General features: G+C 47.0%; 1 protein-coding gene across 3 annotated transcripts in view; it reads right to left on the bottom strand.

Moving 5' to 3' along the window:
- Positions 1-275: 275 nt before the first annotated feature.
- LOC119803866 (aldehyde oxidase 4) overlaps positions 276-27,486 on the bottom strand; it is a 60,361-nt gene continuing 33,150 nt past the window's right edge. For all 3 annotated transcript variants that reach the window (XM_038315315.1, XM_038315316.1, XM_038315317.1), the window contains 20 exons: positions 24,173-24,265; positions 23,326-23,495; positions 22,913-23,027; positions 21,947-22,069; positions 21,195-21,291; positions 18,768-18,892; positions 16,523-16,656; positions 15,345-15,432; positions 14,970-15,056; positions 14,591-14,782; positions 13,308-13,535; positions 12,163-12,258; positions 9,942-10,070; positions 6,077-6,151; positions 5,688-5,740; positions 5,139-5,253; positions 4,891-4,956; positions 4,135-4,320; positions 2,327-2,494; positions 276-1,362 (listed from right to left, as the gene is read on the bottom strand). In XM_038315315.1, the coding sequence (XP_038171243.1) occupies positions 1,309-1,362; positions 2,327-2,494; positions 4,135-4,320; positions 4,891-4,956; positions 5,139-5,253; positions 5,688-5,740; positions 6,077-6,151; positions 9,942-10,070; positions 12,163-12,258; positions 13,308-13,535; positions 14,591-14,782; positions 14,970-15,056; positions 15,345-15,432; positions 16,523-16,656; positions 18,768-18,892; positions 21,195-21,291; positions 21,947-22,069; positions 22,913-23,027; positions 23,326-23,495; positions 24,173-24,265 (2,394 nt within the window). In that variant the 3' untranslated portion in view covers positions 276-1,308. The remainder of the gene's footprint in view (positions 1,363-2,326; positions 2,495-4,134; positions 4,321-4,890; positions 4,957-5,138; positions 5,254-5,687; positions 5,741-6,076; positions 6,152-9,941; positions 10,071-12,162; positions 12,259-13,307; positions 13,536-14,590; positions 14,783-14,969; positions 15,057-15,344; positions 15,433-16,522; positions 16,657-18,767; positions 18,893-21,194; positions 21,292-21,946; positions 22,070-22,912; positions 23,028-23,325; positions 23,496-24,172; positions 24,266-27,486) is intronic.

The following is a 27,486-nucleotide window of genomic DNA, read 5'->3' as shown; positions in this document are numbered from 1 at the left end:
CTGGAAAGAGAAAAGAATAAAAAAGTAAAGGAACTTTGTGGATTTGTGTTATTTTGGTGGTAAAAGGAAGTGGTTCTTACTTCACCCTTTATCAATTAAGCTCAAACTAAACCACACAAGAGTGACCCTGGATTGATGCTCAGCTCGGTGTGGTCTTCTAGGAGGGGAGATGCTTATCATGTACAAAGTTCATGGTGAGCGTTGTCTTTCGGAAGCTTCTGATGGTGTTTTCTATCTGCTTTGTGTTACCACGACAAAACACTAGAGGCCTGATGTTTCATGAAGAAAAGAGGTTTATTCCGGCTCCTAGTTGAGAGGCTAGGTCACATGACTGCCCATCTGGTGAGGACCTCCTCTCTGTCATCATAGCTGACAAGGGCTCATAGAGGCAGGGAGAAAGCAGGAGCTGAGGAGGGGCCAGGCATGTGAACACCCCCATTCCTCCCTCTCAGCATCCATCCCCTCCCCCACACCGGACTCCTCACTTCTGGCTAGACTCTGCATCTTTCAGTTGAGACCACCACCCTGGGGACCAGGCTCCCAGCGCACACCTTTGGAAACAAGCGGCATTCAAACCAGCGCAGATGCTGGAGGCAGGCATCTGCACTGTGGGGATCTGAGTGCAGACACAGCTCTTAGCTGCTCCCAGGATCCCAGAGAGGGTTCCTCTCTCCCCCTGCACATCCAGATTCCCCAAGGGCTTACAGTTTGCCCTTGCGACAGTGTTCCCACCTCAGGCAGGGGCGGACCCTGTAAAGTGGGGTTTTCGGGTGTGCTGGTTTTGGGAGACTCCAACCCATAGAGTTCCGGGATGGGTGGTTTTCTTGGGTTTTGAGCAAAGCTGTTTGGAACAAAATGTGAGGAGACTCTCTTAAGCTACCCCAGGTTAATGGAACATTGCCAGGTTTAAAAAACCTCGATGATGTAGATTTCTAGGATAATGAAAACTAAATCAGAATTTGATTTTTTTTTTGACAAGGTTTCTCTGTAGCTTTGGAGCCTGTCCTAGAACTAGGTCTTGTAGACCAGGCTGGCCTCAAACTCACAGAGATCCGTCTGTCTCTGCCTCCCGAATGCTGGGATTAAAGGTGTGCGCCACCACCACCCGGCTCAGAATTTGATTCTAAGTTTTGTTAACCCTGTTTGGTGAAAACCTGCACCCTAAAATGTAACCATGCAATAACCTAACCACAGAGAATTAACTAAAAGTAGAAAACCATGCTTGGCAAGCTCAAGTCAATGTATGCTGCTCTGAAGTGAGGCTAGTGGACCAGCTGTGTGTTTGTTCACTTCCTCAGAAGCACGAAGTTAAGACACATGGATGGACCAAGGCGTGAATGTTGAAGGATCATCTCTGGGAATCTAAAAAGACCAAAACACAGAAGGTTCTTGTTAGCAAGTGTTATTCCATAAAAAAATGTTATAATCTGAAGGCATCTGAAAACAGAACTAAGTTGATATCAATTTTTCCTTTTATCAAAGTTATGTAATTTTTCATATTTACTTCAACCATCCAGTCACAGGTTTATCTTCTTTATACACATCTCACACAGTTGGTTATATTTTTGAGGTGGGGTTTTCTGCATAGTTTAGGTTGGTCTTGAATTTGGGATCCTCCTGCCTCAGCTTCCAGAGTGTGGGGGATTACAGGTGCCTGGATCCTGTCTTTTCTGTTTGCTATTGGTGGCAGGGATGGAATCTAGGCCTTCCTGAATGCTAAGTGTGTGCTCTGCCGCTGTGCTACACCCCAGCTCTTACCCTCTAAACTGCTAATGTTTGGGGTGACCTGAAGCCATGTTCAGCATTGCAGTCTCCAGACCACACCGTGCTATCTGATTTTATACCCACGATTCACTTGGGCTGCAGGAGGCAGGACCACAAAGAGATGTTTTCTGGGACCATCCTGTGTGTAGTTTTTGCAGCTGGCGAATGGAACCGTGTCCTGTCTAGTACCTGGTAGCAAGGCACGGGAAGGTGTGCCTAGAAACCTGATCATTTTACTTCAATTACTTCCATGTGTTTGCTTAACAGATACTTGCTGCATCACTGAGCAGGCCAGAGATCTTGTAAGTGAGGTAATGAAAGGCCACAGCAATTGCATCTTGATAAACTATTTAGAGAAGCAATCAGCCACATCCCCTTGCTATTAGCGCTCTTTTTCTTTAGAGCCTGAAGCAAGAGGCATGCAGGAAGTGGTGAGTGAAGGCCAGAGGGGAATTTCCATTGGGAAAGAGGGACACGGCCCGTGATGTCGTCACGGTATCATATCCATATCCAGAGCACTGAAGTCCACCCATGGGGCGAGGATGGTACGGACGTCCCTTACCATGTCCGTAAACTGATCTGTGCAGCTCATACGAATCACTTCAGGTGTCGCCGGGCTGTTCATGGGGAAGGTGTCACTCATGCCTCTCTCCCTGCGGGCAGCCGTCACCGCGTCGTAGATGGCAAACAAGACCGAGGACCCCAGGAACATTCCAGCTTCACCCAACCCCTGAGAAAAGCATACGAAGTAGTTAGAAATGCAAGGTGTGTTAGGTTTAGTTCACACACACAGACACAGGCACACACACAGACACACAAACAGACACACAGACACATAAACAGACACACACACAGACACACAGAGACAGGCACAGAGACACAGACACACACAGACACACACACTCAGACACACACACAGACACACACACAGACACACACACACAGACACACAGATATACACACAGACTCACAAAGACACACAAACACAGACACACACACAGACACACACACAGACACACACACACACACTCAGACACACACAGACACACACACAGACAGACACAGAGAGAGAGAGACAGACAGACAGACACACACACACATACACACACCCCTCTTCTCTGGCTTTATCACTCCCCAGAAGGAGTGTGTCTGAGTTATTGAAACGAGGGTTCTTATGAGAACACCTGGTGAAAATGCCATAGGCAACAGGAAAGCGGGCATCTAGAAACACATGCCTTCCTACCGAGTAGAGCCGGGAGGACCACACCCTCCGTGCCTTTGAGGGCACCTGTCTTTTCGTTAGTTTTTTCTCTTGTTGTGTTGGCGGCAGAACTGAGGGCCTCCCGTTGGCTGGGTAAGTGCTCTACCACTGGGACTCCCAGATTGTTTGCCTTTAACTCAGAACCCAAATGGAATGACCATAGTAGAGGGTGAAGTGGTTGGCTGTTCTCACACGGCCTCCTTGGCACTCGCTGGGTGTGTTTGAACAAACGGGGTGAGGGCATTATGCATCCAAGATTCACCAGCGAGCCTTAAAACATTATTTTTCTTTATGCACACATACGTGTGCCTGTGTGTGGCTATGCCACATGTCTGAGGATGTCTGCAGAGGCAGGAAGAGTGTGACCGGTGCCCTGGGGCAGTGAGTTCAAGCATGGGGCCAACACCTCAAGCACCAGCGGCTGTGATCATGCAGAGCGATGTGCCAGAATGGTGTCGGCTGAGAGCCCACCCCGGTTTGTAAGGGTGTGAGAGAGGCTGCAGGGAGAGGGATTCTGCAGGACAGGCGTGGAGGCTGCAGAAGAGGGAGATGTGAGATGCTGGACTCTGCTAGTGACCGCAGCCTAGTGGACCATGATGCTCAGGAGACTTCTCCGCAGACCTCACTGGATTCCGGGTTGTTTCGTGTTTCGGGGTTAAGACTCTACTTGTGTTGAAGAGTCTGTGAGATCACCTCTCTGCCTCCGGGACTTACAAGTCAAAGGAGAAAGCAACTCTGGAGGGCTGTTTCATGATCTCTTGACACAGGAGGCTGTTATGGGCTGAATTCTGTCTTTCTTTAGACATGTGTGTTTAAACATTCTCTCAGTCCTTAGGAATGTGACTGCGTTCAGAGATAAGGTCTCAGAAGGGGTGATTAAGTTAAAATGAGGCTCTTCCGTTAGACCCTTGCCCAGTGTGGAAAGGACATGGAGGGGTACAGGTGACCATCAAAGTTGGAGAAAGTTGGACGGGAGAAACCAAGCCTGCCCATGGGGACTTCAGGGCCACAAATCTCGACGTAAACTTCCCAGTCATGGGATTTTTGTTAAGGACAAAAATTGCTGGGGTTTGCTATCCCCAGCGAACAGAGAGCTCGCCCATCCTTACCTTGGACGAGTAGATGGCAATGGGGTTTCGCGAATGTACCAGAGAGACGTTCAACTCTTCTGGTATCTCGGTGACAGTGGGGATCTTGTAGTCGTCTGGACCCCGAGAGTGGAGCACACCTTCCGGGGAATATTTCAGCTCCTCTATGGTGTAGAGCCCCATGCCTTGGATGAATGCTCCCTCCACCTGTGGGCACAGTTTTGTGGGTGTGAGGTGTATGGAATCGGCTGAACACAGGCTCTGGTGGGAATGAAAGTGGAGCTCTCCCGAGTCACAGGAAGTCACTCTCAGAAGCCAGCTCTGTGGTGGTAGCTTTTACTAAGTGTCCCTAAGAAGCTGATGCTGCCATCTTGCCTGGTTTCATTCTTTGGGACCTCATGTTGCCTCTTTGGCCTCCCAAATCCTGTTAGCAAGTTTCCTCTCATCTCCAAGTCTATACACGTGTTTACATGTACTCCTGACTGTTCTCACCTCGGCCACCTCAACATGTCAACCTGGAAAACCTCTGTTCACCCTTCAAGTTCCACACAAACAGGGCCCACCTCTCTGAAGTCCCTCCTCCTCCCTTTCTCCCTCCCTCCCTCCCTCCCTCCCTCCCTCCCTCCCTCCCTCCCTCCCTCCCTCCTTCCCTCCCCTCGCTTTTTCTGTTTTTTTTTTGATACAGTTTTCTATGTAGCCCAGGCTGACCCCAAACTCACAATCTTCCTACAGATGGAATTGACAAAGTCCCTTTGAGTGTGTCCTGAAGTCACATACCTGTCCAATGTCCAGGGCAGGGTTTATGCTGAAGGCAGCATCCATGAAGATGTCGGTCCTCAGGAGCTTCACCCAGGGAGGAAACAGACAGCGGACAATGTTATTTACTGAGAAGGGATTAAGAAAACAGAAGAACAGAAACCCAAGATTGTGTATCTGTCCCTGGCAGGCCGAGTTGGCTGTTATTTCCAGTGGACAACACACCAGTGTTTGTGTGTGCCCCGTGGGGCATGCCAGCATCGTTCTACCTTGTGAGCGCCCGTCAGGCAGTCGACTTCGACCTCAGAGCAGGCTGCGCCGTAGACATAGTAGGGGTAAGCGTCACCTTCCTCCTTCTCCCAGTCCATGTTTGTCTGGTAACCTCTGTGAGGAGAAGACAGAAGAAACAAAGGCGTTTTCCCCTCATGGGTCTGCTCACGGCGTGGCTGTGGGTGACGGGGCAGAGAGGATGCAGGGATCTGCTGTGGAGTTGGAGGCCTGCTCCCCTTTTTCCCTTGAGGAACTGGATAGCTGGGGCTTGAGACAGACTGTGAAGAGACGGATGGTCTGGTGCCTGACTGGGCCGTCCAGTGTGCTGGTGCTGAGCTGGGCCATGGGTGTGTAGGGTGGAGCTCCATAATTGTGGAGTTTCTCGGTTGGTAATGGCTACCACGCCAGGATCTTCTGTGTTGCCCACCCCCACATTCTTTCCTCTCCCTTCCTTTCCTACTCAAAGGATCCTATGAGCCACAGACTTAATACCAATCACACACGATGGCTGCCCAAATACCATACAAGTCAGATAAAAGCACCATTACTTGAAATATCCGGTGGCCGAGAGGCTGATGGATTCTTCAAAGGCTTTTGCAACCTGGAAAAGATGATCCATCTCAAAGAAATAGAACTTTATGGACAGAAACAAAAGCACCTTCCATATTGGACTTGTTTCTGGCTTGTACCAAGGTCTGCCCTATAGCCAGCCAGTCCTGCAGCATAGGGGAGCAGCCCTGGTGGGTTGAACTTGTGCTGCTTTGTGAAGTGCTGGCTCTCTCGGTGAACATACACACCTCCTATCATTCTGAAAAAGTGGAAGAAAATGCCAAACTCCAGACGGGTGCTGCCCCCCACCCCAGTGCATGCATCGGGGACTTGACCCTTGTGTGTGGCCTTGCTCCTTCCTGGTTGGGGTTGTAAAGAGAACACTCACCCACTCCTTCCATTTTCCCTTAGGGTTTTTCCTGATGATGGGACGAAGGCGGTCCAGGAGAATTTGGCAGGCGTTCTAAAGAGAGAGTGTTTAGAGGAGATTAGAAATTGAAAGCACACAGAACAGAAAAATTTTAGCCATTCGGGGAGATTTTAATGGAGGTTGTTTCATAGACTTGTTTCTGTCTCTTGTGGGATTTCTTAAATGTGAGTAGCATGTGGACTGTCTTCAGGAGGAAAACGTCCTGTGGCATTGCCTGAGGCCAGCAGTGTTGTTTAAATGAGCGCTAAGTAGAGGCTCCTTGAAGCTAAAACTCTATTGGGCATTTACACAACCAAAACAATGAATGTGTACACTAGCACACACACTAATAAAATGATGAGTGTGCACACTAGCAATACACTAATAAAATGATGAGTGTGCACACCTGTCTACACACTAATAAGATGACGAGTGTGCACACTAGCAATACACTAATAAAATAATGAGTGTGCACACCCATCTACACACTAATAAAATGATGGGTGTGCACACCAGTCTACACACTGATAAAATGATGGGTGTGCACACCAGTCTACACACTGATAAAATGAGTGTGCACACCAGTCTACACACTAATAAAACGATGAGTGGGCACACCAGTCTACACACTAATAAAACGATGAGTGTGCACACCAGTGTACACACTAATAAAACGATGAGTGTGCACACCAGTGTACACACTAATAAAATGATGAGTGGGCACACCAGTCTACACACTCATAAAATGGTGAGTGTGCACACTAGCACACACACTAAGAAAATTCAAGATAGCGACACTAATTTGAGGGCGGATACTACTTTGCTGAGCTGAGCTGTGGAGCATGAGAAAGTATGGGCGTCTGAGCTGGGTGTGCTAGCTCTGGGCCGGTCGCCAGAGGACAGGTCAGCTTTCCTTCCACTCTTGTTTAAACGGCAATGAGCGTCTCGTTTTATATCTCATTACGTTTACTTTGAACAAGCAAGAGAGTGTCGGTCACACGTGCAGTCATCTACACACCTCCCTGCTCTTGGTTCCTTATCTCTTTATTTCTAGTGGTTTCTGTCTAAATTCGCTTTACAGTAAGGATTTCCTAATGCCAAGACAGATAAAAATGTCGTGTTAAAAAAAGGAGAAGATGTAAAACTGGATACCAGTTGATACTAATTAAATATATATATATATATATCAATTGAAAAAAGCCTATTTATTTATTTATTTGTTTATTTGTTTGTTTGTTTGTTTGTTTATTGGTTTTTCGAGACAGGGTTTCTCTGTAGCTTTGGAGCCTGTCCTGGAGCTAGCTCTTGTAGACCAGGCTGGTCTCGAACTCACAGAGATCCGCCTGCCTCTGCCTCCCGAGTGCTGGGATTAAAGGCATGCGCCACCATCGCCCGGCTTATTTTTATTTTTGAGACAATGTTTGCTTAGCGGTCACAAATCTCCAAGTCTGGTCCCCAGCTCCACACAAAACAAGGCTGCTCACACAGCAGTCCGGGGCCATGGAGGGTCATGCCTAGTCATGCCTGGTCATGCCTGTGCAGGCAGCACATTCCTCCCAACCTTCACATCACTCTAGGTCATGCTAACCTTTCCCGGGAGGGAACTCACACTAAGGACGGCAACTGTGGCCAAATTCTTTTCCAATTTTATTGTTAGTCACCCAGGTTAAAGAGGAAACCGGGAAGGCAAAGCCACAGTGGGATGGATTCCTCTACTTGCCATCCTTCTTTTCCTTCTTTCCTTCCTTCTTTGTCTCCTCCTCCTCCTCCTTCTCCCTCATCATCTAAAAGCTTTGTGCTTAGGCTGAGACCAACTCAATGGTCTGGAACTGATTCCTTCTACACTGTGGATGTTGTAAGTCAATACCGAAGTCCTCCTTACCACCCAATCCTAGCCATTCTCTGATCCCCTACTGTAGGGCCAGTGCTGTTGAGATCGGCTGGATGTTTGTGGTCCTTCCTCTTCCACTATTCCACTGTCTAGTCTGGGCACAAACACCACGTTATTCTTGCTAGTGAAGTTATAGCAATGTCTTGAGAGGTTAGGGACCGTGTTTACCACCTCTGGCCTAGACAAGTTTGAGTTGGCCATCCCTAGTCCTCTGTATTTATAAACAACTTGGCAGGTGTACACACAGACACACAAATGCAGATGCACAGATACATATAGATACCCAGATACAGACAGACAGACAGATAGACACACACACATACATACACACCTGTTGAGACTCTGATTGGGAAGTCAGAAGTGCATGCTGATTTATCTAACCTGCCTATCATTGCTTTGAAGTAAAAGTGATTGAGGACTTTTCTATATGGCATTCTTTTCTTTTTAAAGTCATTGCCTTGACTCTGGTACCAAAGATTTTGGGTTTTGAAAGAGTTCCAGGGTCCTGAAATTACCTTTACCCTTTCTCCCCTAACAGCCGGGCAATAACCTACACACTCACAGTCTGGAGTCAACTTAATCTCGGCCTCTGGGACCTGCTTCCTTTGGAACTCTGATGTGGTCATTGATTGGCCAAATATCTAGACCTGTGGGAAGCTAGAACTCTTCATAAACCACAAGTGGGGCTCAGTGAAGCACCGTAGAAGGTCTGAAGGCCAAGGGAGGGGCAGCTGCTAGCCCTCCCTGCTCAGAGCCCCTCCAAACCTGCTGGCTGCATTTCTGTTGGAGCCAGCAGAGGCAGAGGGGGGTGCAGAAAGACTTCTGCTGCACAGTTTGCAGTTTGGGGCTCCAGAGGAAAAACTTCATTTAGTGTCAAAGATGATCTGACCATAACCACACAACATCTACATTTATGTCAGAATGGAAGGTGCAAAATGAAAGCGGTAACCACATGGTCTTAGCAAAACTGGAATTTCCCAGGGCATTGATTCCATGGCTATTAAGAAGGATGATACTAATTAAAATGCTTTTATGGTTAAATAAGCTTAGGAGAGCAGCCAGACAATGTTAATAGGTGTGTGGACTGTAGGACCTATCAGAGCCTTTAATGTGCAGGCAGGCATCATAGGCCTCTTTGAGTGGGATGGGAATGAAACTATCCAAACACAGTGACCAGAAAACCTTTGCTTTTTCTTCTATACCCACAATACTTTCCGGAGCCCCTGTCCTGAGGAGCATATTCTGGAAAGCCATGGTTCTTATGATACATGGAGACACTGGTCAGTCTGGTTTGGTTTGGTTTGGTTTGGTTTTGGTCTTTCGAGACAGGGTTTCTCTGTAGCTTTAGAGCCTGTCCTGGAACTAGCTCTTGTAGACCAGGCTGGCCTTGAACTCACAGAGATCCTCTGGCCTCACTTCCCAAGTGCTGGGATTAAAGGCATGTACCACCACCGCCCAGCACCAGGCAGTCTAGAAACACCCCTTTCCATCCAGGTGTGGTTATTCTGTAGAGATGATCTTTGAGGGTGCCTTTCTAGAGTTTTCTAGAGTTTTCCAGAAAAGGAAATGGGTTTCTAAAGAGATTAACTATTTGGCCCAAACTCTTCATGAAGCCAAAGTGGAACCTGCCTGCATTGCCCTGCTGTCCTGGGGCAAGAGGGATTCTGACAGAAGGCAAAGGAAGGCTCTTGAGACAAAACACGGGTCATGGTCAACAGCCCATGCAGAGAAAGCACCAAACATCCCCAGAAACCTTGACACGGAGCCTCAGTTCTGCCGGAATCTGCTGAGTGGACTAGAACTTGGCCACTCGTTACTTCTGTCTCAGCCCCAATAACAGAACAAGTGTAAGGCACCGGGTGGTGGCGGCGCACACCTTTAATCCCAAAGACCAAGTGTAGCAAGGCCCCCTCACCACAGTGCTTGGCGGTTGAGAAACGAAAGAAAAATCACCTGGACGGCCTTCCCGTTGACGTCTGTCCCCAAGGAGCCCGCGGTGAAGACAGCGTTGGGCACCGTGATGGTGCTGGTTTCCGACAGGTGCACGTAGGACTGTGGGATGTTGAGCTCGCGACTAGCCACCTGCCGGAGACGGAACGAAATAGCGTTCGCTTTATTGTCCTGAAGCCCTCTTCCAAGTGAAAAGCTGACATACTTCCTAGAGCCAGCGTGAAGCCTGGCTGCCTTGCTACAGGGACAGATGCCGAGTCTCCGTTTTAAATGGCACTGTCAAGGACAAACTCCTCTTCTGAGACAGATGGTTACTAAACAGCTTTTCTGTGCCTCCTTGGGTGCTTGCTTTGGGGAAGCCATGCAATGGTATGGCCACGGCATGCGGGGTTTAGAGGGCACGAGGAGGCTGCCGTGACGCTCTGTGCCTTCTGCTTATCTACAGATGAATTAGCTGGCTGCTGTCCTCAGAGACACTTCACAGGCTGTAAGGAAGGATGGAGGCCAGAGAGGGTTCTAGAACGCTGTGTGGTTTTCTAGTTCTAAGAACTTTATCAAATCATATTTATTTTTAAGGAATTTGTCTTCTCTCTATTTCTCACGGGGAAGTTGTTTCTTATTGATAGCATTTTTTTTCATACACATTAGAAACCAACTGACCGACTAATCAACCAGCCATGTCTTAGGGCTGGCAGGATGACTCAGTGGGTAAGGATGCCGGCTGCCAAGCTAGACAACCTGTGTTCCCAGAAACTCATAGGGTAGAAGGAGAGACCTGATTCTCTACCCACTGCCTTCTGATCTTCACTGTGATGGTGTGCACACGTGTGCACACACATGCACACATACTCTCTCACACACATATACATTCTCACACACACTCACACACTTATACACACACACACTCACAAACATATACTCACACACATACACACACATACACTCACACACACTCATATACATACTCAGACACACTCATAGACATATACACTTATATTACATATACACGTACATTAAATATACACTTACATTACACACACAACATACACTCACACACACTCACATACACACTCACTCACTCATACACATATACACTTGCACACTTTCACAAACATATACACTTACACACACTCACACACACTCACACACACACACTTTCATACATATACTTGCAACACTCATATACTTTCACACACACTCACACAATATACACTCACACACTTACACACACTCATATACAGACTCTCATACATATGCTGACACAGACTCATACACTCACACACTGATATATGCTCACGCACACGCTCTTAACACATATACACTCACACATTCTCTCTCACACACACACACTCACACACACACTCATACATATGCTTACGTACACTCATACACACTCATACACATATACACTCACATATACACTCTCTCTCTCACACATACTCATATACACTCACATACACTCACACATACAACGTCAGGAAGTAGTGGTTTAGGTGAACATCTAACGCTGTGGGTTTGTGGGTCTTCGCCCACACGCCTTTACGCTGTGTGACCATTTGTGCCCCCTCCACCTACCATATACACATCTAATTCAAACGTCATATCCAACAATTGCTGTCTCACATTAAGGCAAAGAAAGGAAAGCTTCCCACTGCGATGATCTTGTAGGGAGATTCTCTGAGTTATCTGTGGGACAGTGGCAGGCCCTGTGAATACCTAAGTAGGATGTAGACTCTTCCCCCTCCTTCCTCCACCACTCACTTCACAACAGAAGGTGCTTGGCTTGCCCAGACCTCCAGGCAGATTGGCAGTGGTGCCTGCAGCGAGCTCAGGTTTCAGCCTCACAGCGGTGAACTCTCAAGAGCTGAGGTTTTCACCAGGTGAAGCAGTCTTGTTAATGGAGGATCTGAACAAACACCTCATTGCTTGAGTATTCACCACACGAATTTAAAAAGTTTTATCTTTGGAGACTGATATTTCCCCCTCCAAAGACCCACAGACTCAATTCTTTTAATGCAGGAAGAATGATATCAAATTTCCTTTGTTTTAGCTCCCTTCCCTCATCCCCTTGCATTTTTTTGCATCCCTGCAAGACAGAATGAGTCTTACAATTGGCTTGTGTGTGTAGTGTGTGGGCTCTCTCTGACTCAACATGGGAATAACTGGCCTGGCGCCTGCACGATCCGATACCCTTCACAATGGGGAGCACAAAGGCTTGTCTCACCTGAATCATTTTGGTGTACAGGCCTTGTCCCAGCTCACAGCCCCCGTGAGTCAGCAGAACTGAGCCATCCAAGTAGATGTGGACCAGAGCAGCAGCCTGGGAGAAACAACCATCGCACCAGTTTGGAAACCGAGAAGAGCCAACCAAGTGTTGTGGGTTTACCCAAGGTTGCTGGATGAACCACTTCCTTTGGTTTAACCAGCTTCTCGTCTCTCATTGCGGATAAGAGAGCCGTGGACAACCCCTTGCAAGACACCCTGGTTCTGAAACCATCAACCTAGGTGTGTGAATGTGTGCATTCCCCCCTCCCTCCGTCCTCAGCACCTGTCTCTTCAGGGCCTCAACCTGGACCACGCTTCACGGTTCCCTCTTTAACTTGACATGCCCGACTAGAACCCAGACGAGTACATTTCCAGGCACACTCCTTCGGGGTGCCAGGAGGACCTGGAGATGTTTTCTGCTTTCCAAAGGGTTTCTTTTACAGCGATGGTGGGTAGGGGAGGAGCATGTCTCCCAAGGTAATTAGTCCTGCTCAGCCACAGCTGGCAGTGTAGCCTGGATACCCAGGTTTAACAAGCTCCCTCACGTGATGTTAACAATGGTCAGGTTGGGGACCCATTGATTTGGTCTGCATTCTTCACTTTGTCGATGGGGGACTGGGAGCCTAGAGAGGGGGATAGTTGGCCAAACCCAGGTGCCTAGCGCGTGAGAAAGTGTTAATGGGGGTTGAAAGCAAAAGATCAAATTAGAACTTGAACTCCGTGAGAAGCCAGTCACGGCGAAACTGGAGAGGGAGCAAGAAATGGATCTCTTTGTTTATCCGAGTTCACTCTTGAAACTTGGCCTGACTTTCCAGTACTCAGGTCCAGGTGTGGCTCCTCAACGGATCTCTCCACCAGGACCTTATTGTGGATGCTTTCCAAGGCCCTGCATACTGCATCCCAAACGTCTGTCCCAATATCCATGGGCCCAGCCCTTGTCCCTGCTCTCTCCTGCTAAAGGAACTAACTGCCCTTCATTTCTTTGTCTCCAGTGAGGGACAGCACAATCGCTTATCATTCCCTTCCTTCTGCATGGGCCCCTTTCAGAGAGCCAGGCGTTTGGAGACAGAGGAGTTTGTGGAGGACATAGCTATTCTGCCTTACCTGATTGTAGAAGGCTATAGGCATCCCAATACTGTACTTCATGGGGATGACAGCAAGCCCCCTCTTCTTCCAATAATTCTTTTTGTTAAATTCCTCTGCAGCCTGCTTCCTAGCATAGAACGAGGACTTCTCCAGACATTCCTTCCAGCATCTTCGCAAGGGCTCTGGGTTAAATGTCTGCTTATAGGCTGTCTTGCTAGTTCGCTTGTACATGTTTATTTCTTTAACCTACAAGGTGAGAACATGCAGGCGTTGTTTTTTTTTTTTTTTGTTGTTGTTACATGTCTGATATGGAGAAAGTCTGTCAAAAAAAAAAAAACCCTCAAGAGTCAGGTGATGGTGGCGCACACCTTTAATCCCAACACTAGGGAGGCAGAGGCAGGCGGATCTCTATGAGTTCGAGGTCAGCCTGGTCTACAGAGTGAGTTCCAGAGCAGCCAGGGCTACACAGAGAAGCACTGTCACAAAAAAAACAAACCAACCAAACAAACAAAAAGCAAAAAACTAAAAAAAAAAAAAAAACCCAAGTATATAAATATGCAAATTATATGTTAACAATGATAACAATAAAAAAGCCAACAGAGACTACCAATGAATATTTCATGTGCTCCAGGCTCTAGTTTAAATCTTAATTACTCCCAATTATTCCTACTTGACCTCTTTAGAGTCTTGCCCATGCCAGACTAGACCTCGTGCACTGAGTTATGTCTCTGTCTCCCTTCAAAGCCTTCAACTGTGGCCGGATGCTGCACAAAAAGGCTGCGATCCTCCTCCTCAATTTCTGGTAGAGTTTCACACGGACTCTGGACTGACTTTGGCAGGATGGGACCACACATCGTGATATAGACAGAGGGTTGAAAAGTGTTTGTGGCTTAGGGCATGCCGCTTACCTGAAGCCTTTGGGAACTCTGCAATACCCCTCCCTCCATGAGAGTGAATCAGGGCTAGCTGACTGAAGGATGAGAGACTGGGGAACACGGTCTCAAATAAGTCACAGTCAGATAAGCCGGTCAAATACTCATCAGAAATGTCAATAAAGCCATCTTGAACCATTGAGCATCCAATGAGCTGGTCCAGACCAGAAAAGCCCACAAGAGATTCACAGAATCAAAAGAAAGAGTGCCATTGCTTGAAGCTACAGGTTTTGACCGTATTACAGTAGATCAACTGATCATGAACAATGTGTTGTATTTTCTTGAAACCATACATAGAAATTGGAGGAACTCGAGATACAGCCCAAGCGGTATCTTCAGGGGTCTACTAGCAGGGTTCCAGTTGCTCACCTCTTCAGGGAGTAGGTTACATTTGGACGCCACCGCGGTTACGTAAGCTTCCACTACTACTGTCGCCTGAGGGAAGCCGAATCCTCGGAAGGCTGTGTTAGACGGTAAGTTAGTTTTGCAAGCCCTGCCCCGGCACCGGAAATTTGGGATAGAATATGCATTTTCAGATTTCAGCACAATGAACTCTATCACCTGGATTGAAACAAAAATGTTAACATTTCCTCTGTCATCGAGATCCCAAGCCACTGACTTGAATTTTATCTTCAGAGCAAACCCTTTGCAGAACAGGTTAGCTATAAGACAAGGGTTTGTGCAGCTAAGGTAAGGACCACGGGCTTCCTCCCCCTCCCCCGGCCCCGCCGCCGGGAAGTGTATTTACCATCTCAGACTCATCAGGGGTGCATCCTCCATTGATGTAATACTCCACGTCAGCAGCCTTGATCTCCCCGTTATTCATGAACCCGATCTTCAAAGGGGTACAAGGAAGGCAACTTTCTCAGCAGTCTTTCCTGGCAGTCATACTGTGCTGGGCACAGACACCCCCCACCATAGTTGTCAGCCTATGCTTAAGCCCGTGCTGAGGTCGGCTGTGACAATCGCCAGGGAAACGTTATCCTAATGCGACCCAGGAGGGTCTGCCTGTTTTAGGCAGACCTTTTAAGAGGTGTAGCAGCCAGGCACGGTCGCTTAACATGGGTCGCTTGGCAGAGGACAGGTTCTTAGGCAGACTGCTGAGTTTGTGGGTCTCACTCACTTTGTATTTCCCCAGGAGCGGGTGTCGGCCAGCGGTTATCAGCATGTCAGTGCTACGCTCTAGGATAAAGCGGATTGGGCGGCCAGTCCTGTGGGAAATGACTCCGTTATAGAAGCCTCGTTCTCCAACGAGTAGTAGACACACAAGATGGGGAGAGGAAGGAGTCTTGAAGTAATTAGTTCAGTGGTTTTACATGGATAGTAATAATTTGTCCTAGATGACGTCTTGGAAGTAGTGTGCAGATTGAAATTAAAACAATTATTCTGGTTTAGTCAACTGAATATTTGCATAGTATGATGATACAATATTTGGTTATAAATTACTCCCATTTCCTTCATTCCTTCTTTGTTTTTTTTTTTTTTTTTGAGCTTGCTTTGTAGACCAGGCTAGCCTTGAGCTCACAGAGTCCTGCCTGCCTCTGTCTCCTGAGGGCTGGGATTAAAGACGTGTACCACCGCCGCCTGGTTTCCTTTTTCTTTCTTGAGGCAGGATTTTATTACATAGCCCTGGCCGGCCTGGAACTCTCAGAGATGCACCTGCTTTTTGCTTCTGTCTCTGCCTCTTAAATTCTGGGATTAAAGTGCCTGGCTGGTTTGCATGTTATAGAAATGAGTCCCATGATCATTTTGCAGTTGTATGCATAAAAAAGGTTTTGTTCTGAATGTCACTTTCAGATAATAATAGGGGCATTCACACATCGCTGTGAGGGGATTTCTGAGGCTAAAAGTGGAGGTCTATTGTTCTGGAGACGCCAGTGACCCCTCTTGTAAAGTGTTCATTCAGGACTCTGGCTTCCAGCTCCAGCCAAGCTGCTGTGTTCATTCGAGGAGACCCTCTCTATAGCTGGAGAATACAAACAAGCTAAGATTCTCGCAGATTCCCCTTCTGTATCAGCAGCCTGTGAGTTTGCCTGGGTGGGTGCTGTCTTAGTTGGTGTTGGTAGTTACAATGTTTCCCAGACAGACCAGCAACAGGGTTTGCTTTCTAATTAGAGGGGCAGAGGCTAAGGGAACACGGGCAGCGTGCAGCTGGCTTCAGAACAAGCTGCTGTAAGGCTGGGGTCTAACTGTCCATCCCGCCAGCTTCAGCTAAAGTACAGGCTGAGAGGTGGGGTGTGGGGTTGGAAGGGCTCACGCAACTAAGATCGCTGACGTTACAGAGGTTCCTGGGCTGCTTACTTGGTGGCGGCCACAGCAGCGACAGCTCCCAGTAGAGCGGGCTTGGTCACTTTGCCTCCAAATGCTCCTCCGGCTCTTTTCATGTGGCAGGCAATTCTGCTCCGTGGGACCTTTAATGCTGCAGACACGAACTCCTGCAAGAGAGAGCCCCGTGGCCACTTAAGTGTAAGTGAATGGTTTACCTTCTTGTGCGTGTGCTGTTTGGATGCTCCAGTCCAACCAACACCTCCATTGATACAATTGGAGCCACCATAGTCTAGTCCAGAAATTCCATACCTCGATCCATCAGGCAGCCACTCCTAATTTTCTGTTAACCTCTCAGTAACCGGCAGCCTGGAGACTGTGTCCTGTCTCTACAGACAGGTCACACAGCAGGGCTATACAGTATGTGGTCTTTGTGACTGATTTCTTGATTCACTTAGCATCTTTCTTTTTATGGATGAATAATATTCCACTGTACGGGATATAAATATTTTTTCCTTGTCGTCAGTTAATGGACATTGGGTTGTTTCCACTTTAGACTCTTGTAAGTAAAGCTGTTATGGACGTGTGTCTAAATCTTTAAAATTAAAAATGTTTAAATTAGCACGCAAGGTGTTAGATGTGCATGTCTTCACAGGCATGCTTTTATTTCTCTCGGCTGCATACTTAGTCACGGAACTGCTGGGTTACATGGCCACTCTCTTTCCAGCATCTCAAGAGACTGCTGAACTGTATTCCAAGGCAAACGTGCTGTGGGGCAATCTTTGTCCACTGTAAATATGTGTTACCCTCACTGGTTAATAAAAAGCTCACTGGCCCATAACTAGGAGGGATTTTTTCAGGGCAGAGAGAATGCTGGGAAGAAGAAGGGTGGAGTCTGAGGAGATCCCGTGAGAAGCAGAGCAAGCAGGATGGGAAGGACGTACATGAGGTAGATGAGCCTCGGGGCAGCACATAGATTAATAGAAATGCTAGCTAAAAACAAACCTAAGCTATCAGCGTGAGCATTCATAGTTAATAAAAGTCTCTGTGTGGTTATTTGGGAGTGGCTGCTGGGATACAGAAAACTCTGCCTATAGCACATTTTTTCATGTCTGTTGGCAGTTTATAGAGGTTCCAATTTCTCTGCATTCTTCCAAACACTGCCATCTTTTTTTTTTTTTTTTTTTTTTTTTTTTAATCATAACCATCCTAGTGGGTGGCTTTGATTTGGCTTTTCTTGGTTGCTGATGACAGTGGACATCTTAGGTTTACTAATCATTTACGTAGTTTCTTTGTCCAAATACCCACTCAATCCCCTCCTGGGGTGGTTTTTGTTGCTGCCTGGACTATGGTAGCCTGTGGGTGCCTAGTGCCTAGGGGCATGCCCGCTGCTGTGGAACTGAGTGTAGCCAGGAGGTCTCGGTGGTAGATGACAATGGTGGTCTTGGCCTTTGTGGTCCCGGAGCTCCCAACCGGGGGCATCAGAGGTGACCTTGATTACTTTCTGCAGTTTACAAGAAGGGCTATTGGTGCTCAGCAACTGTCAAGAGCTCACCCAGCTGCTTGAGGGTAAAGCTGCCTCTGCTTCAAAACTGGAAACTGAGGAGGCCACAGCCCTATCTGTGCTCAGAGGCAAGGCCATTGCCTCTCCATTGCCTCGAATGGAGACTGATAGCTTCCTTCTGAACCACAGCCACCTCATCAGGATGCTGGGAGTCAGCTCCCCTGCACGCTACCAGAGAACCCTCAGCTCTTTGCCCCAGCAATGCTTCTTATGATCCTTTTCTCTGATAGAAACTTCAACTATCTCCTCGGGCTTGGCACTACACTAGGGTCAATGACTCCATTTTGAGAAAAGGACATCAGAAGGTTTTTTTTTTCAGTCCCTGGGTAGATTGGTTGCTTCAGTATCAACCACTATTGCAGGACTAGAGTTTAGGTACTGCCTTTTGAGCCAGCTCAAATGCTTTGAGAATGCAATTGCTTTGCCCATGAACTGAACCATGACGCATGGGTATATTCACATAGGAGGACCACACTGGGAAGCTCCGGTACGACACCCAGACTTGACTTCCCTGGGATTGTCACACTGTTATTTGTTTGACAGGGAAAGACGGACCTTGTCTTATACCTTGGCACGTCGCAAGATTTTCTGATGACTTTTAAAGGTCCCTGTCCCGTGTTTATCATGGTGATTTTCAGTCCGTGTCAAGTATGCAGGGAATTGAGAGGCAGGAGTGCAGAGAAGCTTATCCCAGGGTCTCTACAACGCCCCTGTTACCTGAACGTGGGTTGGGAACTGTGTCCCTAAGTGTAACACCATCTCTTTGTCCTCAGCTTGCGGGATAGCCAGGATACTTTGCGTTTCCATGTAGAAATGTTCCTGGCCTTCCACGTGGATCTCACCTGAAAAGCAAACACACAGGACAACGCTTAGACACAGGTTTCAGTGTGGGAGCTCTTTGAGTGTTCTGTTTGTGAGCAGTGATTGACATTAGGAGACTGGAGAGATGGCCCAGTGGTTAAGAGCGCTGGCCGTTCTGGCAAAGGACCTGGTTCAATTCCCAGCACTCGGCGTGGCGGCTCAAGGCCCTCTCTAAGGCCTCCTTTAGAGGATCCTATTCCCTCTCTGTCGCCTTCAACCACAGGCACACACATGTCGGTTAGACATACGTGTAGGTAAAACACCCATGCACATAAAATAAAATGAAGACGGGAAAAAGTGATTTGCACTAACCTGTGGAGCTGGGCATCAATACCATTGAGTTAAAAGACCTTTGCTGCCGGGCGGCGGTGGCGCACGCCTTTAATCCCAGCACTCGGGAGGCAGAGGCAGGCGGATCTCTGTGAGTTCGAGACCAGCCTGGTCTACAAGAGCTAGTTCCAGGACAGGCTCCAAAGCTACAGAGAAACCCTGTCTCGAAAAACCAAAAAAAAAAAAAAAAAAAAAAAAGACCTTTGCTGTCTGTACCCAGTCGGTTGAGCGGGCCTGGGTTAGTCACTTTGCCTCTCTTGGTCTTGGTTCCCATCTGTTTAGTGAGGTGGTTAGGCTTGTTGTATGCTGAACCCGAGACTAGTCTGGCTACCTACCCAGGCTCAGCTGTCAACCTGGTAGGTGAATTTGTCCAAAGTTTTAAACCCAATGTTCTCTGCTGCAAAAATATGCAAGCTAAAACAACACTAAGACGGTCCACTTGAATTAGGCGACATTAGCGGGTGAGATAATGCCACATGTCTGAGTTAGGTGACATGGTGGGATAATGCCTGAGTTAGGTTCAGTATATCTCACCACGCTGTGCACCACGTTAGATGTATCTGTCCGCAATGTAAATACTAGAAGACAGTGTTTTTACTGTATAATCAACCGAGAGACTTCTGTGCTAAAATAAGTCATCAGCACTGTCACAGGTCGAAAGATGTTTATTTAAAATTGTTTATCGGGACCATGGAGGGTGAGTCCTGCGGTGCTGCTCTGAGCAAGTACAAAACACAGCATGCGATCTCTCGCATGCAGAATTTAGATTTAACAACACACACACACACACTCACACACACACACGCACACATACACATGCGCACGCACACACACACACTCATGCACACACATGAGCACAGACACACATACTCATGCACACACACGCGTGCACACACACGCACACACAGACACACACATAAGCACAGACGCACATACTCATGCACACACATGGCACGCACACACGCACACACGGCACACATGTGCACACCCTCCCTGCCCTGAAAGGTAGGAAGCCAGAGAGGAGGAGAGGATGGATGGGAGGGTCGTGGTGATGGAATAAGAACATAAGCAAGGACAGTGTAGCAAAACCCATTATTTTAAGTGCTAACTAAAAGAATCAATTAAAAAAATCCTCTTTCTTGTTAAAAAAAAAAAAAAGCCTTCTTCCCCTACTTTACTTCCAGAGTGCACGGGCTAAATCTAACGTCACTGTAAGCATGCATTCTGCTGACTCTTTTTTCCCCACTGGAGTTTTCTTCCTGGGCGTACATTGGGGTGGGAGATGGGCACTGACAGAGATGAAAGCAAACATCCCAGAGGTGATCAGGCCTGGAGGCCTATTTGCCGTTTTGATAATGAAAACAGATGTCTGGAGACGTATATAAACACACGGCAGGAGTTTTGAGCATCTGGATATGGTAACATACAGGGAGAAGAGCATGTGAGGACCCTAATGGCAGAGAAGGCTTGTCTTAGTGAGGTTGCTGTGCAGACTGCCCCAGGGTCTTCTCCTCTGTGATGTTAGAGTCTGGACATGTCTTGTGTTCTGCCCGTCCTGGTATGAGAGAGGACCCACAGGCCGAGGGAACCTTAGACCCTTCTTTTATATGGATAGGGAAATGTAGCTTCTTCCTGTGTCTATTTTTTTCTCAGTTGCCTTCAGTTAAAAGTAATCCCTATGCTAGCGTGGCAAATTTTGAACATTTTATTCAGTTTTTATTACACGCGTGTGTGTCTGTGTCTCTGTGTGTGTGTGGTTTCTGGGCACTGGAGATATTGTGTATGTTGATGCATGAAGTATTTACACAGCTTTGTATCTATGTAAAATACGTAAAGTTAGGACCTGATTGTCATTTTAGGTTCTGTTCAGAGACTTTCCGTTTTCTCAAGCCAGACGAGCTTCCCGCTTTCAGAAGCTGCCTCCTCTTCCTGGCTGCTGACGGCCATACGTACCTTCAATGACTTGGTCCACATGTTCGAAGGCATATTCCACATTTCCTTGCTCAATTTTTTTCTCAGACGACAGAAAGGAATTGTGTTCTAGGGCTTGCTGCAGTGGAAGGTGAAACAGAAATAAAATCATATTTTTTTTTATTCTAATGAGCCGTCTGCCCCTCTCTGAATTTCACGCTTCTGCTCCGTCAGAGCGTTACACAGCAAGACAATTGGAGGCTGCCGTAGAGTTGAGCCTTCAGGAACCGATTTAGACAACTATCACTGCTCAGAGCCTGTATAAGGCAGGACTCGCAGTATTAACCCAAGTGGTCTGTCCCCAGCGCTTGTGCATCTGTGTGTAACCAGAGACCATGCAGAGAGGCAGGGTGCCCAGTAGCTGGCAAGTGTTGTGACTTTCACGAATTCCACAGGGCTCTAGACTGTCCCACTCACTGCCTGTGGGCAGGAAGTCATTTTTCTGGCGTTAACTGTCTGTATTCTCAAGCTAGGCCGTGGTCAGAGGCCACGGGAGAAGTGGATACAGGGTGCTTCCTTTGTGCAGATCCCTGCAGAGGGGCTGGGGAGAAGAGGGGGTTTAGACAGGACAGCCTGACTTGAGGTGTAGAAAGGTTACTGGGGACTGTACTCTAAACCTACAGGTGACACTGGCTAAATTATAGTAGAAGCATAAATTATTTTATTACATGACTCGCTGATTGAATTTGTTGAATATGCCTCCCCGGTTATCCCAGAAGATGGCGATGATCTACCTCTATTGTGATAATCGCTGGCTCTATGTCGTCATAAGCAATCCTCACTCGCTTAGCTGCTTCTTTCGCGTGGGCATAGGTATCCGCAGCCACGGCACAGACAATCTGGCCCACGCAAATGACCTGCAGGAAAGCCACGCGTTGTTAGTTAAAACAGACTGGAGACGCGGCGGCTCAGTTGGGACAGTGCTTGCCTAGCATACGTGAAGACCTGGGTCAGATCTTCAGCGCCACGTAAACTAGGTGTGTGGAGCACCTGGGCTCTATAGTGAGTTCAAGGCCAGCCTGGGACACATGACATCCTGTCTCAAAACAAAGCCAAAAACAAAGCATAGCTTTTCCAAAAGGAATTAGCGCTCCACATTCTTACACTGCCTACTGATGTCTTAGTGACCAAAAGGGAGATCATTTTCTTTCTTTGTTTTTATTTGACAGGGTTTCTCTGTGTAGCCCTGACCATCCGGGAGCTCCCTCTGTAGACCAGGCTGGCCTTGAACTCAGATCTGCCTGCCTCTGCCTCCCGAGTGCTGGGATGAAAGGCGTGCGCCACTGCACCTGGCTTAGGAAGACCTTTTATCCTCATGAAAGTCAAACATCGGCTTGGGTGGAACTGATCAAAGCTGCACATGCCCAGAAAGTAGCTACTTGAGTTCATGGATCTGCCCTCTGTTGTCTCTGCCCACCTTCCTCCTTGTTCCCACAGAGTGACCCAGTCGTCCTGTAATTCTTCTTCCTCTCAGTATCTTATCCTTTCTGTTGCTTAGGTGACTTTCTCAATGGTTAGAAGCCTTCCTTGAGAGGACTTCAGGCTTTTTGTCAAGAGTCTCCAGGTGAGTCAAGAGCTCAGAGGGACGGGGAGAATGACCGAGGCCACCCCGGGGCTTCTAGCAAATGAAGCTCTAGATGTTGTAGCCACAACCACCGCTTTGGACGTTGGAGCAGAGTATGAGGTCACAGACCACACACCTCATCCTGTGCGTAGAAAATTTCTCCACTGTGGTTATTATCTCCCGGAACGTCCTCAGCCGTAATCACGTCAACCACACCGGGACACGCCAGGGCTTCGGACGCATCCAGTGATCTGGGAGGAAGAACACGGGAGGATAACAAGGTTGCAGAAGAAAGATCACAGTCAGACAGGGAACTCTATGATGAGCACCAGAACTAAATCACAGCGTTACAGTCTCGGCTGAAAAACATTGGCAGGTGTTCTAGCTTTAGCCCATAGATCACTTATAACTATGCCTTAAAAACGGCCGCTTCTCACCCAGAAGAGATGGTTATCCCAAATTGACTTCAATGTGTAATAAGCTCTCAATTTGAGTGTGAAATAGTGAACACATTTTAGTAGCTGATGGCATCACTGTGCCTTTCCTTACGTGATCTTTGCATGGGCCCTGGTACTGGTGACGACAGCAAGGAAGAGTTCTTGGTCCAGGGGAGGCATGTCATCGATAAAGATAGCTTCTCCTGTGGCGTGTTTAATGGCCGACTGGTGCATGACCGGGTGCCCCACCGGGTCTTGCTGGGGTTGGTTGGGATCCACACACTGTGAGGAAAGAAGGCAAGATATTTGACCTCAGACCTGACCACTGGGTCTGCTGTGTTTGGCTTGCTTACAGTCAAGAAAAACTAGAGGCAACTAGTTAATCAAGTCGGTAAATGGAGATCAGTAAATATCTCTCAAGTGTACGGTAAGGGATCTATTCTGGTTGCAATACCCTTCTGTAAAGAAGACAGCGTTTGTGCCCTCAAGAATTCTTCAGCCCTAACTAAGGAATTAGAACATACACAGAAATACATATCAAAATAACATGTTCTACTTCGGCTTGCAATAAAGCATAATTTACACAACCAAAAAAGGCGTAATGAAAATAGCCAAGGTCCTGGGAGATTCGGAATGACTGTAGCAAAGCAAGGAAGGGCTTGGAAACACGCTTAATGCGGAGTAAGAATTTAAAGGAAGGTCAGAGATCCACAAAGTAAAGCAGAATTTTAGGTAACAAGCCTGAAAAAAAGTAGAGACTCAAGATTAAGACTCTAATTCCTCGAGCAGCCTTGACAAACCATGCAATCTGTATATATCTGACCATACATGACTTTGGCTGGCTTTTTTTTTAAAATAAGACTATATATTTACTCATAATGAAGTTATTGAAAAGAGAGGCGCATGAATATAACATGTCTTATCTGAATGTATCGATTAAAAAAAACAGCCCTACCCACCTGGAACATCTGAATTCCTTGGGGAGTTTCTATGGGGAAGTCGTCCAGAGCACTCACGAACTTTTCTGGAATGTCAGGAAACTTCTGGGGATCCTGAAAAAGTTACTCTGCGTTCAGTTTTACAGTCTGAGCCACCGACTCGAGAAACAAGTGTAGAGAGACAGAGTGACCCAGGCTCATGAGATGGTTCGGCAGGTCAAGGCATTTGCCATTAAACCTGATGGTGAGCTTGACCCCTGGAACCTAGCAGAAGGAGAGGACTGACTTCTGAAAGCTGTCCTCTAACCTACACACAGACACACACAGACACACACACAGACACACATACACACATACACACACAGACACACACACATACAGACACACACAGACACACACAAAGACACACACATACAGACACACATATACACACACCGACACACACAGACACACACACAGACACACACACATACATACACACATACACACACAGAGACGCACACACACTAAAACAAATAATAAATAAATAGATTGAATGATCCAATCTTATGTTTAAGATCTTGGCTTGGCTGAGAGAGCCCAGAACCTCAAGTTCCCTGAGCAAGTGGACATACCATGCCCATTCAGGCCCTCAGAGAAGGGAACACTAGCTTCGTTAAGTATTCGCGAGGTCTCCTTTTGAGTGCTTGAATAAAGTATGTCTTGATGACAATGAAGAAAACAGAATTAAAGTAAATACAGGGACATCGTGGTAAATTTGGATACAAAATTATGAGAAATGATTCTGTAGTAGTATATTTATGGATGCTGGGAAGAAAGGTTCAGGGATGCTATCCATGGAAGCGACCTCCACCTCCCACACACATCGGCCACAGACACACCAAGGAAGCAGGCGATGACTGGATCTTCACTCTTCCTCTTCTCCTCCAAACCTAGTCTCCCAGCCTCATCCCCAACTCTGTAGCAAGCCTTCTGTTATGGCCTCTCCTCCCTCTCTGCCTCCAGTCACAGGGGACTTAGCAGATGCTGGTGGCACACCCTGCTTTAGTCCCCACTACAGATCCCCTCGGCCACCCCCTGTTAGCCCGTCTCCATCCCTAAGCCTCTGATACCTAGAAACACATTTAACTAAAATGCCCAACGGCCACACCTGGCAGGTTCCCAGAAGAATTTCCTACCAGGTATCTCACAGCCACCACCCTCCCCCAAGAACCAGAGAGGGCCACAGAAACCAACAAATGAAATACCTACCCAACAAAGATAATCCGGAAATTAGAACCTGGAGTTCCAATCAACCCCAGTCCTGATGCCTAGACACCAGCATGAAAGCACTATTAGTAACAGTCAGGACAGTGTCTCCATTAGAGCCGAGCAACCCTACCACAGTAGACCCTGAGAAATGCAACATGGACTTCAAATGTTAGCTTTTATGAATATGTTAGAAGTCCTTAAAGAGGAATTGATTAAAATCCCTTAAGGAAATATCTGAAAACATTAAGAGTGTGACAGAATGAAAAACACAACAAACAAAACAGAAAATAGAATCAATAAAGCAAATCCCAACTGAGGGAAATATGGAAATGAAAAATCAAGGAAACTCAGAGGCGAGCCAAACCAACAGAATGCAAGGGGTGGAAGAGAGGATCTCAGGCATTAAAGACAGGATGTTAAATCTAAAAATATCCTGGCACAAAACATCCAGGAACTCTGGAACATTATAAAAACCCTCAACATCAACGGTCTCAGTTACCCCCAATAAAAGAACACACACTAACAGATTGAATATGAAAGCGGAACCCATCCTTCTGCTTGCTCCAAGAAACACACCTTACTGTTAAAGACAGGCGTCATCTCAGTATAAATGGATGGAGAAAGCTATCCCAAGAAGCAAGCCAGTGTAGCCATTTTAATATCTGACAAAATAGACCTCAAACCAAAACTAATCAAAAGAGATAGTGAAGGACACTACATGCCGAGCAAAGGAAAAATCCAGCAAGATGATATGCCACTTTTTAATATCTGTGCACCAACTACAAGGGAGACCCAAGATGTTGGAGATGCCAGAGTTGCTGCCGAGGAAAGCTTCTAATAGAGAGTGGAACCAGTCCAAGAGAAAGAAGTATATTGTAGTCAACAAAGCTGAAAGGAGTTGAAAATCTGAAGAGCGTTTTGACGTCAGACATGAAGACACAGAGTTTCGAGTTTTCCCAGGTGGTTTTTGGTTCCGTTTTGTCCTGTATTTCCTCACTATCCTCTCTTTCCTTCAATTTGCAACAGTAACATATATACTGTGCCATTATATGTTGGAAGCATGTGCTCTGTTTTTGATTTTGATATACAGGGGATTTCAGGTAAGAGATTACACGAGTCTCAGAAGAGACTTTGAACTTTGACTTTTAAACACATTTGAGACTGTTGTAGATGATGGAGATTTTTGAAGTTGGACTAAACGCATTTTGCATTGTATTATGGCTACAAGCCTGTGGGGGCCAGGGAACGGAATGTGGGGGGGTTCCAATAGGTATGCCCCATAGTTTTGTGTATTTGAAGCCTTGGCTCATGAAGAGAGGCACTATTAGGAGGTATGGCCTTGTTAGAGTAGATGTGGCCATGGAGGAAGTGCATTACCTACTTGGAGGAGGTGGGTTTTGAGGTCTCACGCATGTTCAACCTATGTCAGCTGTGGCACACAGTGCCTCCTGCTGCTTGCAGATCAAGATGGGGAACTCTCAGTTCCTTCTCCAGCACCACGCCGACCTGCATGTCCCCATGCTTATTACCATGACGATAACAGATTAAACCTCTGAAACTGTCAGTCAGCCTCAAGTGAATGATTTTCTTTATAAGAGGTGCTGTGGTCAAGCTGGGAGGTGTTGGTGCATGCCTTTAATCCCAGCACTCAGCCGAGTGGGGAGCAGAGGCAGGCAGATTCTCTATAAGGTTGAGGCCAACCTGGTCTACTGAGGGAGTTCCAGGACATCCAGGGCTGTTACAGAGAGAAGTCCTGTCTCGAAAGACAAAACAAAAAATTGCTGTGGCCCATGGTGCCATTTCACAGTAACAGAAACCCTAATTAAGACATAAAAGAAAATTGAAACAACACCCCATCCAATCTTATCATCACGGATTAAAATGGATAACAACAACAACAGAAACAAGCTTACAAACTCACGGAAACTGAAAGACTCTCTACTGAATGAAAAAATGGGTCAAGACAGAAATAAAGAAAGGAAAATCAAGACTTCCTAGACTTGAATAAAAATGAAAGCACATCATGCCCAAATTTATGGGGCACAATGAAGGTGGTTCTAAGAGGCAAGTTCATAACATTAAAT

The sequence above is a fragment of the Arvicola amphibius genome, chromosome 18 (assembly GCF_903992535.2).
Source record: "Arvicola amphibius chromosome 18, mArvAmp1.2, whole genome shotgun sequence".
NCBI classification, from domain to species: domain Eukaryota; kingdom Metazoa; phylum Chordata; class Mammalia; order Rodentia; family Cricetidae; genus Arvicola; species Arvicola amphibius.
This window is presented reverse-complemented; position numbering and strand designations above follow the sequence as displayed.